Source organism: Sus scrofa, chromosome 14 (genome assembly GCF_000003025.6).
Source record: "Sus scrofa isolate TJ Tabasco breed Duroc chromosome 14, Sscrofa11.1, whole genome shotgun sequence".
NCBI classification, from domain to species: domain Eukaryota; kingdom Metazoa; phylum Chordata; class Mammalia; order Artiodactyla; family Suidae; genus Sus; species Sus scrofa.
The window spans coordinates 38751862-38765980 of NC_010456.5; the positions used below are offsets into that span (position 1 = coordinate 38751862).

General features: G+C 46.8%; 1 protein-coding gene across 5 annotated transcripts in view; it reads left to right on the forward strand.

Annotated features, from left to right (window-relative positions):
* The window catches only part of TPCN1 (two pore segment channel 1), a 74510-nt gene that overhangs the window by 53182 nt on the left and 7209 nt on the right, over positions 1-14119 (forward strand). For all 5 annotated transcript variants that reach the window (XM_021073264.1, XM_021073266.1, XM_021073265.1 and 2 more), the window contains 6 exons: positions 8206-8262; positions 8338-8391; positions 9405-9477; positions 10718-10825; positions 12106-12177; positions 12717-12806. In XM_021073264.1, coding sequence (XP_020928923.1) covers positions 8206-8262; positions 8338-8391; positions 9405-9477; positions 10718-10825; positions 12106-12177; positions 12717-12806 — 454 coding nt within the window. The remainder of the gene's footprint in view (positions 1-8205; positions 8263-8337; positions 8392-9404; positions 9478-10717; positions 10826-12105; positions 12178-12716; positions 12807-14119) is intronic.

Sequence of the window (14119 nt, forward strand, 5' to 3'; positions counted from 1 at the left end):
TATAGCTAGAGCTGTGTTGTCCAGTGTGGCAGCCTCTAGCCACAAGTGTTTAAATTGAAGCTAACTAAAATTAAAAATTTAGTTCCCATCATAGTAGCTGCAGTTCAAGAACTCAGTTACCACATGTGGCTAATGGTGACCAACTGGACAGCAGATGCAGAAATTTCTGCTAATCTTGAGGCTTGATTGGACTCACTCTTTCTAAGGATCTGTGGTTCCCTTTAGTGGGAAATTGTGTTTAGAGACCACAATCTGAGATGCTAGAGGTGCTCATTGTTTGGAGTTGGTTATTGTTTCCAGGGCTTTCCATGGAAAGAGGTAGGATTTTTATTTTTATTTTTTTCTAATACATAAGCTATATTGTGAGTTTATCCTGATATTTTTTATAAATGCAAAGAATTTTATTATATGTAGAGTTGTACAGCCATCATCACAACCCAATTTTACAACATTTCCATCCCCAACCCCCAGCCCATCCTTCCCTCAAACCTGTCTTCTCTGGTAACCATAAGTTTTTCAAAGTGTGAGTCAGTTTCTGTTCTACAAAGAAGTTCATTGAATCCTTTTTTTAGATTCCATGTGTAAGTAATAGCATATGATGTTTGTGTCTCACTGTCTGACTAACCACTTAGCATGATAATTTCTAGGTTCATCCATATTGCTGCAAATTCCATTATTTCATTCCTTTTTATGGCTGAGTAATATTCCATTGTGTATATGTGCCACATCTTCTTTATCCACTCCTCTGTCAGTGGACATTTAGGTGGTTTCTATGTCTTGGTTGTTGTATATAGTGTTGCAGTGAACATTGGATATGTGAATTTTTTCGAGTCATGGCTTTCTCTGGATAGATGTCCAGGAGTGGGATTGCTGGATCATATTGTAATTCTATTTTTGTTTTTTTGAGGAACCTCCATACTGTTTTCCATAGCAGCTGTACCAGTTTACATTCCCACCAACAGTGTAAGAGGGTACCCTTTTCTCCACATTCTCTCCAGCATTTATTGTTTATAGACTTTTTAATGATGGGCATTCTGGCTGGTGTAAGGTGGTACCTCATAGTAGTTTTAATTTGCATTTCTCTAATAATTAGTGATGTTGAACATCTATTCATGTGTTTTTTGGCCATCTGTATGTCTTCTTTGGAGACTTGTCTGTTTGGATCTTCTGCCCATTTTTTGATGGAGTTGTTTGTTTCTTTGGTATTGAGTTGTAGGAGGTGTTTATATATTTTGGAGATTAATCCCTTGTCAGTGCCTTCATTTGCAAATATTTTCTTCCATTCTGTGGGTTTCTTTTCATTTTGTTTAGGGTTTCCTTTGCTTTGCAAAAACGTTTAAGTTCAATTAGGTCCCATTTGTTTATTTTTGTTTCTGTTGTCATTACTCTAGGAGGTGGATCTGAGAAGGTATTACTGTGATTTATGTCCGGGAGTGTTTGGCCTATGTTTTCCTCTAAGAGTTTTATGGTATCTGGTCTTATATTTAGGTCTTTATCCATTTTGAGTTTATTTTTGTGTATGTGTACTGAGGTTTGATTTGTAGCCCAGAATGTGATCAATCCTAGAGAATGTTCCCTGTGCACCTGAGAAGAATGTATTCTGCTGCTTTGGGATGGAATGTTCTATAAATGTCTATTAAGTCCATTTGGTCAAATGCATCATTTAGGGCCTGTGTTTCCTTGTTGATTTTTCTGTCTGGATGATCTGTCCATTGCTATAAGTGGTGGGTTAAAGTCCCCTGCTATTATGTGTTATTGTCAGTTTTTCCTTTTAAGGTTATTAGCAGTTGCCTTATATATCGAGGTGATCCTATGTTGGGTGCATATATATTTACAATTGTTATACCTTCTTGGATTGAGCCTTGGATCATAATGTAATGTCCTTCTTTGTCTCTTATAATATTCTTTAAGGTCAATTTTGTCTGATATGAGTATTACTACTCCAGCTTTCTTTGGATTCCCGTTTACATTGAATATTTTCTTTCGTCTTCTCACTTTCAATTTGTATGTGTCCCTAGAACTGAATTTGACCTCTTGAAGACAGTATATATATATATATGGGTCTTGTTTTTTTGCTTTTTTTTTTTTTTTTTTTTTTCTGTCTTTTTGCCTTTTCTAGGGCTGCTCCTGTGGCATATGGAGGTTCCCAGGCTAGGGGTCGAATCAGAGCTGTAGCCTCTGGCCTATGCCAGAGCCACAGCAAAGTGGGATCCAAGCAGCATCTGCGACCTACACCACAGCTCATGGCAATGCCAGATCCTTAACCCACTGAGCAAGGGCAGGGACCGAACCCGCAACCTCATGGTTACTAGTTGGATTTGTTTACCACTGCGCCACTACGGGAACTCCTGGGTCTTGTTTTTGTATGCATTCAGCTAGTCTGTGTCTCTTGGTTGGGGCATTGAGTCTATTTACATTTAAGTAATTATTGATATGTATGTTCTTATTGCCATTTTGTTAACAGTTTTGGATTTGTTTTTGTTGGTCTTTTGTCTTCGCTGCTTCTCTCGTTCTCTTCTGGTTTGATGACTTGTCTTTAGTGTTGTGTTTGGAGTGCTTTTTTTTATTTATGTGTGTATCATAGATTTTTGGTTTGCAGTTACCATAAAGATTTGATATAGTGGTCTATATCTATACAAGGTTGTTTTATGCTGTTGGTCTCTTAATTGCAAGTGCATCTCCAGTATCTTGCATTTGTACCCTCCTCTTCTCACGATTTCTGATTTTGGTAGCATATTTGGGTGTGGATGATTTCCTACCTTTACTATATGTATGCCGTTACTGGTGAGCCTTGTCATTTGTAATGTTTTTGTTCTAGTTGTAGCCTTTTCTTTTCCACCTAGAGAAATTCCTTTAGTATTTGTTGTAAAGCTGGTTTAGTGGTGCTGAATTTCTTAGCTTTTGCTTGTTTGTAAAGCTTTTGACTTCTTCAAATCTGAATGAGAGCCCGACTGGGTGGAGTAATTTTAGTTGGAGGTTTTTTCCTTTCATCACTTTAAATATGTCATGCCACTCCCTTCTATCCTGCAGAGTTTCTGCTGAAAAATCTGCCGATAACCTTTTTGGGGTTCCCTTGTATGTTATTTGTTTCTTTTCCCTAGCTGCTTTCAGTGTTTTTTCTTTGTCTTTAATTTTGGTCAGTTTGATTAATATGTGTCTTGGGGTGTTCCTCGGGTTATTTTATATGGTATGTGTTTTGCTTCCTGATTTGAATGAATGATTCCTTTCCCATGTTGGGGAAGTTTTTGGCTATTATTTCTTCAAATATTTTCTCTGGCCCTTTCTCTCTTCTTCTGGGATGTTGGTGCATTTAATGTTGTCCCAGATTTCTCTGAGACTGTCTTCATTTATTTTCAGTCTTTCTCTTTTTTGTTCTGTGTCAGTGATTTCTTCTAGTCTGTCTTCCACCTGGCTTATTCATTATTCTGCCTCCTGTATTCTGCTGTTGGTTGCTTCTAGTGGATTTTTTTTATTTCAATTGTTTTTTTTTTGTTTTTTGTTTTTTTTTTTTGCATCTCTGCTTGCTTAATCCCTAAATCTTCTATTTCTTTGCTCAATGTTTCTTTTATCAATCTTTGCCTTCAGTTTATTTCTTTTTTTTTTTTTTTTTTTTTTTTTTTGTCTTTTTGCTAGTTCTTGGGCCGCTCCCGCGGCATATGGAGGTTCCCAGGCTAGGGGTTGAATCGGAGCCGTAGCCACTGGCCTAGGCCAGAGCCACAGCAACGCGGGATCCAAGCCGCGTCTGCAACCCACACCACAGCTCACGGCAACGCTGGATCCTTAACCCACTGAGCAAGGCCAGGGATCGAACCCACAACCTCATGGTTCCTAGTCGGATTCATTAACCACTGCGCCACGACGGGAACTCCCAGTTTATTTCTAAGATCTTGAATATCTTTACTATCATTAGTCTAAAGTCTTTTTCATGGAGGTTGGTAATCTCCAGATCACTTAGCTTTTTTCCGTGGTTTTTTTTTGGTTTTTTTTTTTTCTTGTTCTCCTCATCAGAGTCATACTTCCCTCCCTTTTCATTTTGTATAGATTTTTGGTGTGGTCTCTTTTGCAGACAGTAGGGTTTGCAGCCTCTCTTGCTTCTGTTGTCTGCCCTCTTTCTGGCTGAAGTTGTTACAGGGGCTTGCTGTAGGCTTCCTGATGGCAGCGACTGGTGCCTGCCCACTGGTAGGTGGAGATGATTCTTATCCCTCTGGTGGATGGGGCTTTGTCTCTGGGTGTGATTAAAGGTGACTGTGTGTCTGGGGGGGTCTTCTGCCTGTTCCCACCCAGTTTGTTGTTTGGCCTGGGGCTTCTCAGCATTGATGGGTGGGGCCAGATTTTCCCAAAATGACCACCTCTAGAGGAGTTCCCACTGATGATTATTCCCAAGACTTTTGCTTCCAATGTCCTTCTCCAACAGTGAGCCACAGTCACCCTCTGTTTTCCCAGGAGGTCCTCCAAGAACCACAGGCAGGTCTGACCCAGATTCCTAATGAGTCTCTGCTTTGTCCTGGGATGAGTGCCCATGAAAGTATGCGTGCACCTTTCAAGAGTGGAGTCTCCATTTCCCCAGTCCCATGGAGCTCCTGCACACAAGCCCCACTAGCCCTCAATGCCAAATGCTCTGGGCCTCCTCATTCCAGTGCCAAATCCCCAAGCATGGGGACCTGACGTGGGGCTCAAAAATCTCACTCACATCAGTGAGCCTCTGCAATATAGTTACTTTTCAGTCTGTGGGCCGCCCACCCAGCAGTTATGTGTTTGCTTATATTGTGTAATCACCCCTCCTACTGTCTCAGTGTGGCCTCTTTGTCTTATGGAGTAGGATATCTTTTTTGATTGTTTCCAGTCTATTTTGTTGAAGGTTGTTCAGCAGTTAGTTGTAATTTTGTTGCTTTTATGAGAGAAAGTTAGTTCTAGTTCTACTCTGCCATCTTAATCCCATCCTCTCCTTCCATTTTCCCAAAGGATTCTCTCTTTCCTTTTATTTCAAAAAGATTTAATGATTCTTTTTAATATTGCATGCAGAGAAAAAGAATGTGATTAATATTTTATTCTTCCAGTTAGGAGTCAGTTGATGGCCTTATTTTATTTTTATTGATTTATTTTTTGTCTGTTTTTAGGACCACACCCACAGCATATGGAAATTCCCAGGCTAAGGGATGAATTGGAGGGATAGCCGCTGGCCTACGCCACAGCCACAGCAACACCAGATCCAAGCCATGTCTGTGACCTACACCACAGCTCATGGCAACGCCAGATCCTTAACCCACTGAGCGAGGCCAGGAGTCAAACCTGTGTCCTCATGGATACTAGTCAGATTTGTTTCCACTGAGCTACAATGGTAACTCTAAAAGCTTTATTTTTTTTAATTAAAAAAAAATGTATTGAGTATAGTTGATTTATGGTGTTTTGTTAATTTCAGGTATATAGCAGAGTGAATCGGTTATACATAAATCAATCTGTTCTCTTTCAGGTTCTTTTCCCATATAGGTCAAAATTATTATGGAATATTGAGTAGAGTCCCCTGTACTATACAGTTAGTCCCTATTGGTTAACTGTTTTATATATAGTATTGTGTATATATTATTCCCAAACTCCTAATGTATTCCCTCTCCCAGCCTTTCCCTTTTGGTAACCATAAGTTTGATTTTGAAATTTGTGAGTCTCTTTCTGTTTCATAAACAAGTTGATTTGTATCATTTTTTATTAGATTCCACATGTGATATCATATGATGTTTGTCTTTCTCTGACTAACTTCACTTAATATGATAATCTCTAGTCCATCCATATTGCTGCAGATGGCATTATTTCATTCCTTTTTATGGCTGAGTAATATTCCATTGTATGTATGTACCACATCTTTTTATTTTATTTTGTTTTTATTTTATTTTTAAATTTTTTTGTCTTTTTGCCTTTTCTTGAGTCACTCCTGCAGCATATGGAGGTTCCCAGGCTAGGGGTCTAATCGGAGCTGTAGCTTCCGGCCTACGCCACAGCCACAGCAACGAGGGATCCGGGCCGCGTCTGTGACCCACACCACAGCTCATGGCAACACCGGATCCTTAACCCACTGAGCAAGGCCAGGGATCAAACCCACAACCTCATGGTTCCTAGTTGGATTCGTTAACCACTGCTCCATGATGGGAACTCCTGTACCACATCTTTTTAATCCATTTCTCTGTTGATGGACATTTAGGTTGCTTCCCTGTCTTGGCTGGTAATTTTGCCTCCTTTGTCATGGATTAATTGGCCAGAGGTGCATGGGTTTATCTCTGGGCTTTCTGTCCTGTTCCATTGATTTTTATGTCTGTTTTTGTGTCAATACCATACTGTTTTGATGACTGTGGCTTTGTAGTATAGTCTGAAGTCAGGGGGCCTGATTCCTGCAGTTCTGTTTTTCTTTCTCAGGATTGCTTTGGCTTTTCAGGGTCTTTTGAGTTTCCTTACAGTTAAAAAAAATTTTTGTTTTAGTTCTGTGAAAAATGCCGTTGGTAATTTGATAGGGATTGCGCTGAATCTGTAGATTGCTTTGGATTGTAATTTGATGGGGATTGCTCTGGAATCTAGATTGCCTTGGGTAGTATAGTCATTTTGACAGTATTGATTCTTCCAGTCCAAGAACACGGTATATCTTCCCATCTGTGTCATCTTCAGTTTCTTTCATTAGCATCTTATAGTTTTCAGAATACAGGTCTTTTGCCTCCTTAGGTAGGTTTATTCTTTATTCTGAAATTTTTAATTCAAATTCCAGACTATAGGGTTTTTTAACTAACTTCATCATTCTTTCACATGTAGAGTCCTGGTCTTAAAATCCTGGTTCCCAACAACACTGACATAATCACTCACTTGCCTTTTCTCACAGTTCACACATAACAGTCTCCAAAAAACAATACCAATACAACCCTAACAAGAAAAATGCTAAAATACCACTCCATTGATAATGTCAGATGACTATGTTTTAAGGTCACCTGGAATCATTTTTCTCCATGGGGATGTGTCATGAAATAAATACAAGTTTAGATTTCTTTATTTCTCCAGAATTATTTTTAGGAATTGCTCTTTACACTTAATTTTGCTTTATAATTATGTTATTGTATATACACACACACAATTCCAAGTCAGGTCTACAAAACAGAGTAAATTCAAGGAAGTCTCATTTCATCCTGTCCCTTCCCCAACTAGGTAATTTTTATCATGGTTTATCCTTCATTTTTATTTTTTTTAATTTTTAAATTTCTCCATCTTTAAATTTTTTTTAGGGCTGCACCTGCGACACATGGAAGTTCCCAGGCTTGGGGTTGAATTGGAGCTGCAGCTTCGACCTACACCACAGCCACAGCAACACCAGATCCTTAATCCACTGAGCAAGGCCAGGGATCAAACCTGTGTCCTCATGGATATTAGTAGGGTTTGTTTCCACTGAGCCAAAACAGGAACTCCTATCCTTCATTTTAAAAAAACTATTAGTAAATGCATATGTGCACATTTCCCTGTCTTAAATAAACTAGCATAGTTTACACAGTTTCAACCTTGCTTTTTTTTAGTTAACAGTACATCCTAGAGACCACACCATTTAAACATCTAGAGATGTTCATTACTTTTTATAGTTGACAGTTCACCATTGCATGAACGTGTCCTAGTCATCTAGTCCCCTATTGATTATTTAGGTTGCTTTCTAGTTTTTTTGCTATCACAGATATTTCTTCAGTGAATAGCTTTCAGTATACATTGTTTTGTGCTTTTCCTAATATCTCATTGGGATGGATCCCTAAAATTGGGACTGCTGGGTGAAAGGCCAAATGCACATGCAATTTTGGTAACTACTTCCTGCAGTTATTTAAAAATCAGATGTGCCTAGGGAAAAACAAACATTTCCAATACTCAAGCCCTTCACATACCATTCATCTTTTACACCAACTTGGAATAATCGGTAGGTTTTACCTAAACATCTTTACTGGTATCCCTCCAGTGACATACAGAGTGTTCTTAGATATCTAGCTGTTTGTTTTCTAAGCGAAACCACTGATCGATTTGGCTTATGGCAAAAGCATTAAGCAGGAAGTTAACCTATTATGTGGGCATATGGAGCAGCCCTGCTGTCTGTGTATCTCAGAGTTGCTTAGAAACTAACCAAGGGCTGCAGCTATGACCTGTAGTTTTCCACACCACCTGTGCTTTCTCTGTCTATAATGGATCTGTCTGTTGCAGACTTGGTGGTGGCAGTCAATGGGGTTTGGATCCTCGTGGAGACCTTCATGATGAAAGGTGAGCCTGGCCGGGGCACTGGCCTATCCTGTGGGGACACCTGGCCTGCCTCTTGAACTGCCGCCTCTCTTCCAGGTGGGAACTTCTTCTCCAAGCATGTGCCCTGGAGTTACCTCGTCTTTCTGACTAGTAAGTTTCTGACATGGCTTTGATCAATGGCTTGTCAATTGACCAACTGGCGAGACCTTCCTTTCGGGTTTCACGGCTCTTCTCTGAAACGGGAAAGCTTAACGAGAGTGGAGCAGTAATTGAGTCTGATTCTATCCTACCCCTGTTTCAGACTGGTGGTTTCCCCACTGCCCTCTGGACCAGGTTCTTGTGCTGGGTGCAACTCATGGAGCTACATGGGGCCCCTTCAGCCTTCCTTTCAGGCCTCATCTCTTGCCAGCACCTCCACCCTCGCCCCACCTGCAATGCCCCTGAACACATCCTGCTCCCCAGGGCTCCCTACCCTTTCTTACCTCTGGACCTTTGCCCAGGTGTTTCCTCTGTCCAGTGCACTCGTTTCCACACCACACTGCTCTTCCTAACACCCCTATCTACCTTTTACGCCTAAACATCCCAAACACACTGTGTCCTAAGGTGTTTTCATTGTTCTTTAAAAGTATCACTTTTACTGCCTTTACCCTTTGGCTTTTTCATCAGAGTTCAGAGTAGCGTAGTGATTCATTGCACAAACTCTGGGGTCAGAAGCACCTGGGATCTATTCGTGACTGTGTCTCCTGGTGATCTGATGCCCCCTCTACACCCGCTTCTTCACTTCCTTCTTTCATTATGTTCCAACGATAACTGACCTTCCCTTCAAGCAGGCCAAGATCCTATCCAGCTTGGCCCCTGATCCCTTCAGATGTTACACTCTTTCCCCAGCCTCCTTCCCCCATTCATCATCTTTCCCTGGCCTGGAAGAAGTACTCAGGAAATATCTGTAGGATGGACAGACGATGCCTGGGCCGCTCCCAGGGATAGGGAGCGAGTGCTTCTCTTGTGAGCATCTGGGCCAGGCCTGCCCTGGAGCCCCCACTCTCACAGGGGTGTGACATGTCTGGAGGGATCTCAGAGGAGTCTTGAGGAGGGACGGAGCCAGGCCGGGGGTGGGAGAGGCTGTGGTGGGGCTGCTGCTAACGGGCTCCTCCTGCTCACAGTCTACGGGGTGGAGCTGTTCCTGAAGGTTGCCGGCCTGGGCCCCGTTGAGTACCTGTCCTCCGGGTGGAATCTGTGAGTAGAGAGCATGTTTCTTAACCACGTCAGAGGCTCTAATGAAAGCCCCGGGTCCTTTTTCCTCTGCACCCACTGCCCACTGTCTGAGGGAAGGACCCTGGCCGGGTGGGGCCTCCATGCCCTGGAGCAGTTCTGCTCATGGCTCCAGGACTCCTCAGGGTCCCCGCCAGTCCCTCCCGGACATGGCCCTTCAGGGGTCCTTAGGCTGGCTGGCTCTTTCTGAGTCACTTAACCCCAGACCCCTCCCTGACAACTAAGCACTTTTCTCCTCCTTGAAAACCCCGACAGCCACAGAGAAGGAAGTCCCACACGTCCTGCTGCTTGGTCAGCATCGAGCTGGCGGCCCTTCTGCCTCAGCCAGAGTCCCCGAGAGGTCGCCTGCCACCCGTGAAAGTTAACTCACCCGGGAAGTCAGGCGGCACTCACGAGGTCTTGGGTCGTGAAAGTAAAGCACGTTAATAAGTAGAGAAGCAGCAGGACAATAGAGTGTCTGCAGGCTGTTTATAGAGTATGAATGTGTATCTGGAGGGAGAGGCCCCTCTGTCCTAAGCAGGGCTAGCTGGTCTCCAGGTGGGACTCACCTACGACCCTGCCTCAGCCCTCAATACCTCCATCAGTATCACTGGTGTAACCCGTGTCTATGTGAGACCAGTGTGGGACCATCAGGAGGGGGTTTTCTAGGTATTTCTGACCTGAGGTGTATGCTGTGACAGGGACCCAGCCAGGCCAGCCTCAAACCCCATAGTGGCAGGCATCTGGCCAGCCGCAGGCCACTGATGGGCCTGTTGCCGCCTTGGCCATGGCTGGTGTGTGGGCTCCTTGGAAGGGAGCAGTGGGCACAGGCTGGGGAGCGGCCAGCTTCCTGGGGAGAGACTGGGGGTGGGCTGAACCAACAGTGGCTTCTTGGAGTTCCCGTCGTGGCGCAGTGGTTAACGAATCCAACTAGGAACCATGAGGTTTCAGGTTCGGTCCCTGCCCTTGCTCAGTGGGTTAAGGATCTGGCGTTGCCGTGAGCTGTGGTGTAGGTTGCAGACGTGGCTCGGATCCCGCGTTGCTGTGGCTCTGGCGTAGGCCGGTGGCTATAGCTCCGATTGGACCCCTAGCCTGGGAACCTCCATATGCCGCAGGAGCGGCCCAAGAAATAGCAACAACAACAACAACAACAATAACAACAACAAAAAAGACAAAAAAAAAAAAAACAAACAAAAAAACAGTGGCTTCTCCCCCTCCTTCCCAGGTTCGACTTCTCTGTCACAGCATTCGCCTTCCTGGGGCTGCTGGCTCTGGCCTTCAACATGGAGCCCTTCTACTTCATAGTGGTCCTGCGTCCCCTCCAGCTGCTGAGGTGACAGGGCAGGGCTGGGGTTGGGAGTGGTGGGCGGTGGGTGGTGGGGGTGTGCAGAGGGTGCCTTTGGAGTGGTCCAGGGAATGACCAGAAGGAGCCAGGAGGCCCACAGGCTTGGTGTCAGAGGTGGCACGTCCCCTGCTGGAGCACTGGGGGTGGGGGCATTGTCTCCACCTGTGCAGGCGTGCAGACTGCCTGCATCCTTGCATCTGGGGACCAGTTGCCTCTGACTATGGGAAGGAAACATGGCTCAGGTGAACTTGGCCTGTGCTAGTTTGGCTGCACCCACAGAAACCCATGTGTTCAGGGTCATAAACCGGAGTGCCACAGCCTCTGAGGGTCCAAAGAGACTTTGGGGAACCCACTGCACCCCAACCATGCTTTTCTGGCGTAGTTGCTTGTCAAGAAAAACCCTCACTTGGGAGTTCCCGTCATGGCCTGGTTAACGAACCCAACTGGGATCCATGAGGTTGCAGGTTTGATCCTTGGCCTCGCTCAGTGGGTTAAGGATCTGGCGTTACCGTGAGCTGTGGTGTAGGTTGCAGACATGGCTTGTATCTCGCATTGCTGTGGCCATGGTGTAGGCCGGCAGCTACAGCTCCAACTGGACCTCTAGCCTGGGAACCTCCTTATGCTGTGGGTGTGGCCCTAAAAAGACAAAAAGAAAAATCCTCACTTGGTCTCAGCTTTCTGCCAGGGACCACTGCAGGATATCAGTAAAAACATGTAGAAAGGCCTGGATGGTGGTGGCCCTTTCTAGTTGGGGATCTCTTGGTGTCCTCCGAAGCTGGTTTTCCTCTAGGATGTCCGGCTACAACCCCACTCACATTTCTCACTCCTTCCCACCCTTCCTGAGAGGTGAGGTGGGGGTGGGGTCGCCCTTTCTTACCCAGGAGGGGCTACCCCCTCCCCGCTTCTCTGGGGCGCAGCCTTCTCCCCTCTTCCCAGGGTTGGTGCATCATCTCGGGCAAGGCCTCACCCTGCTCTGAGCCTCCCGCTTCATGCATAAGCCGTGGCGAACAGCCGCTGCACCGCACCCGAGGCCTGCCCGGCACCCCCTCAGGGAGGGGCCCGTCCAGCCCTGTAGGCCTGGCACTGCCACTGTCCCTTCCCAGGGTGCCGCTTGCCTGAGCCAGGTGCCAGGCTGGCGGCTCTGAAAGAAGTAGGCCTTTGGGGGCAGAGATGCGCCAGGTCTGTCTGGCCCCTCCTGGAGCTGTGGATGGCGGGGCTGCGGCCACGCCCGGCACTTATAAGTGGCCTGGCCCTCTTTTCTCCCTCAGGTTGTTTAAATTGAAGAAGCGTTACCGCAACGTGCTGGACACCATGTTTGAGCTGCTGCCCCGCATGGCCAGGTACTGCCCTGCCTCTTGGCCCCCAGGGCCAGGTGTCGTGAAGCTTGTGCCCGCCTCGGGGAGGGCCGCTGGGTGGTCATGGGAGGGCAAGGAGGAGTCCCGGAAAGGATGGAAATCGAGGGTCTGACAGGTCTTCACGGAGACCGAGCTCTCCTGACCACCAAGGGTCTCCCTGGCTCCACTTTTCTCCACTGACCTGTCTGAAATATTTAGTAGGGAGGGCAGGGAGCTGTCAACTCACTCACCACCTGTGTCTGCGTTCACAGGTAAGGGTCACCTGTGAGTCTACCTTCACAGGTAAGGGGTGAATTGCTGGTAGAGGGGCGTCTGGTACTAGAGTCCTGATGCGCACCGTTTTTGACCCCAGACCTGAGTCACGAGGCCCCTCCCCTGCAGGCACTTTCCAGCTGGTGGACCCGGCTAGGGGCATGCCTCTCCAGCGGTCAGCGCAGGGGTCTCAGGAGGCCAGGGCTGCCGGGCGAGCTGGCCTCTCCTGCCCGGCCCTCCATCATCCTCTCCCTTCTGCCCCTCCTCCCCAGCCTGGGCCTCACCCTGCTCACCTTTTACTACTCCTTCGCCATCGTGGGCATGGAATTCTTCTGCGGAATCCTCTACCCCAACTGCTGCAAGTGAGTACGCATCGGGGCCCCCAGCCCTAGGCAGCTGGCCTTTCCAGAGCAGCTGAGCCAGGACTGGCACACTGACCTCTGAGCCCTCGGCCCTCGGCCTCAGGGTCCTTGGGAACCTGCTTCTCCAAGCCGCAGTGCCCTTTAATTAATAATTAATTTAATTAACTAAAATAAATTGATTTAATTAATAGGCCCTGCTTCCAGGGCCTATTAATTCAGTCAGTAGCTAGGGGAGGGGCCTGGAAGCAGAGGGGCCTCTGTCGTGAGGACATCTGAGCACATTGCTTGATCCCCTGGGCAGGGACTCGGAGCCACTCTCCAACCAGCCTCCATCACCTCACCCTCTCCCTCTGTCCTAAGCCCTCACGGTGAAACCCCAGTGCTCTGCCATTCACTCTCCATCCGGCATTCTCTTTATTTTATTTTATTTTATTTATTTATTTATTTTTAGGGCTGCACCTGCGGCATATGGAGGTTCCCAGGCTACGGGTCTAATTGGAGCTGTAGCCACCGGCTTACTTCAGAGCCACAGCCACGCCAGATCCAAGCCTTGTCTGCGACCTACACAACTCACGGCAACGCTGGATCCTTAACCCACTGAGCAAGGCCAGGGATCGAACCTGCAACCTCATGGTTCCTAGTCGGATTCATTTCCACCGCGCCACCATGGGAACTCCCAGTGTTCTTTTCAAATTGGTCCTCATGGCCTCAGGCGCTGATGAAGTTCCCAGATACTCGGGTCGCTGCTTTGAGTGCCGGGCTGAGCTCAACCCTATAGCAGTGGGTCCCAGACCTTCAGGCACCAGGGCAACTGCTGCTGTAAAGTGCACACTCCAAACCCTACCCTATGTGGCTGACACAGGGCAGAGGTCCAGGACTCTGCCTTCTGAACAGGCTCCCAGGGGCCCAAGGACCAGACTTATCAAAACATCAGCGCGAATGCAGCAGCCACAAAGGGTTGTAAGAAACGTAGAAAATAAGCTCTCAGGACAGGGGCAACCGATCAGAACAGGAAAGAACTCTCAGGCCCCGTGCTGGGGAAAGCCCCACGCGGAGCGGACCCTCTCCAGGGTTGCTGTTGGCACCCGGCCTCCAGGCAAATCCCAGACTGGTGGGGGCGGCTGTCCAGAGGAGGCTCTGCCACCCCCACCTCACCCCCCAACCCCTGCACCTCCCTTGGGCCACTGAGAGGAAGAAGGCCTGGCTGGCAGCAGAGAGATGCCCAGTGGAACTGGATGGGGGAGGCAGCAAGTCTGGGGGTTTCCAGCAGGATCCTGGGGGCTCCCCTCGAGTCAGGAAGATGGGTAAGAGAG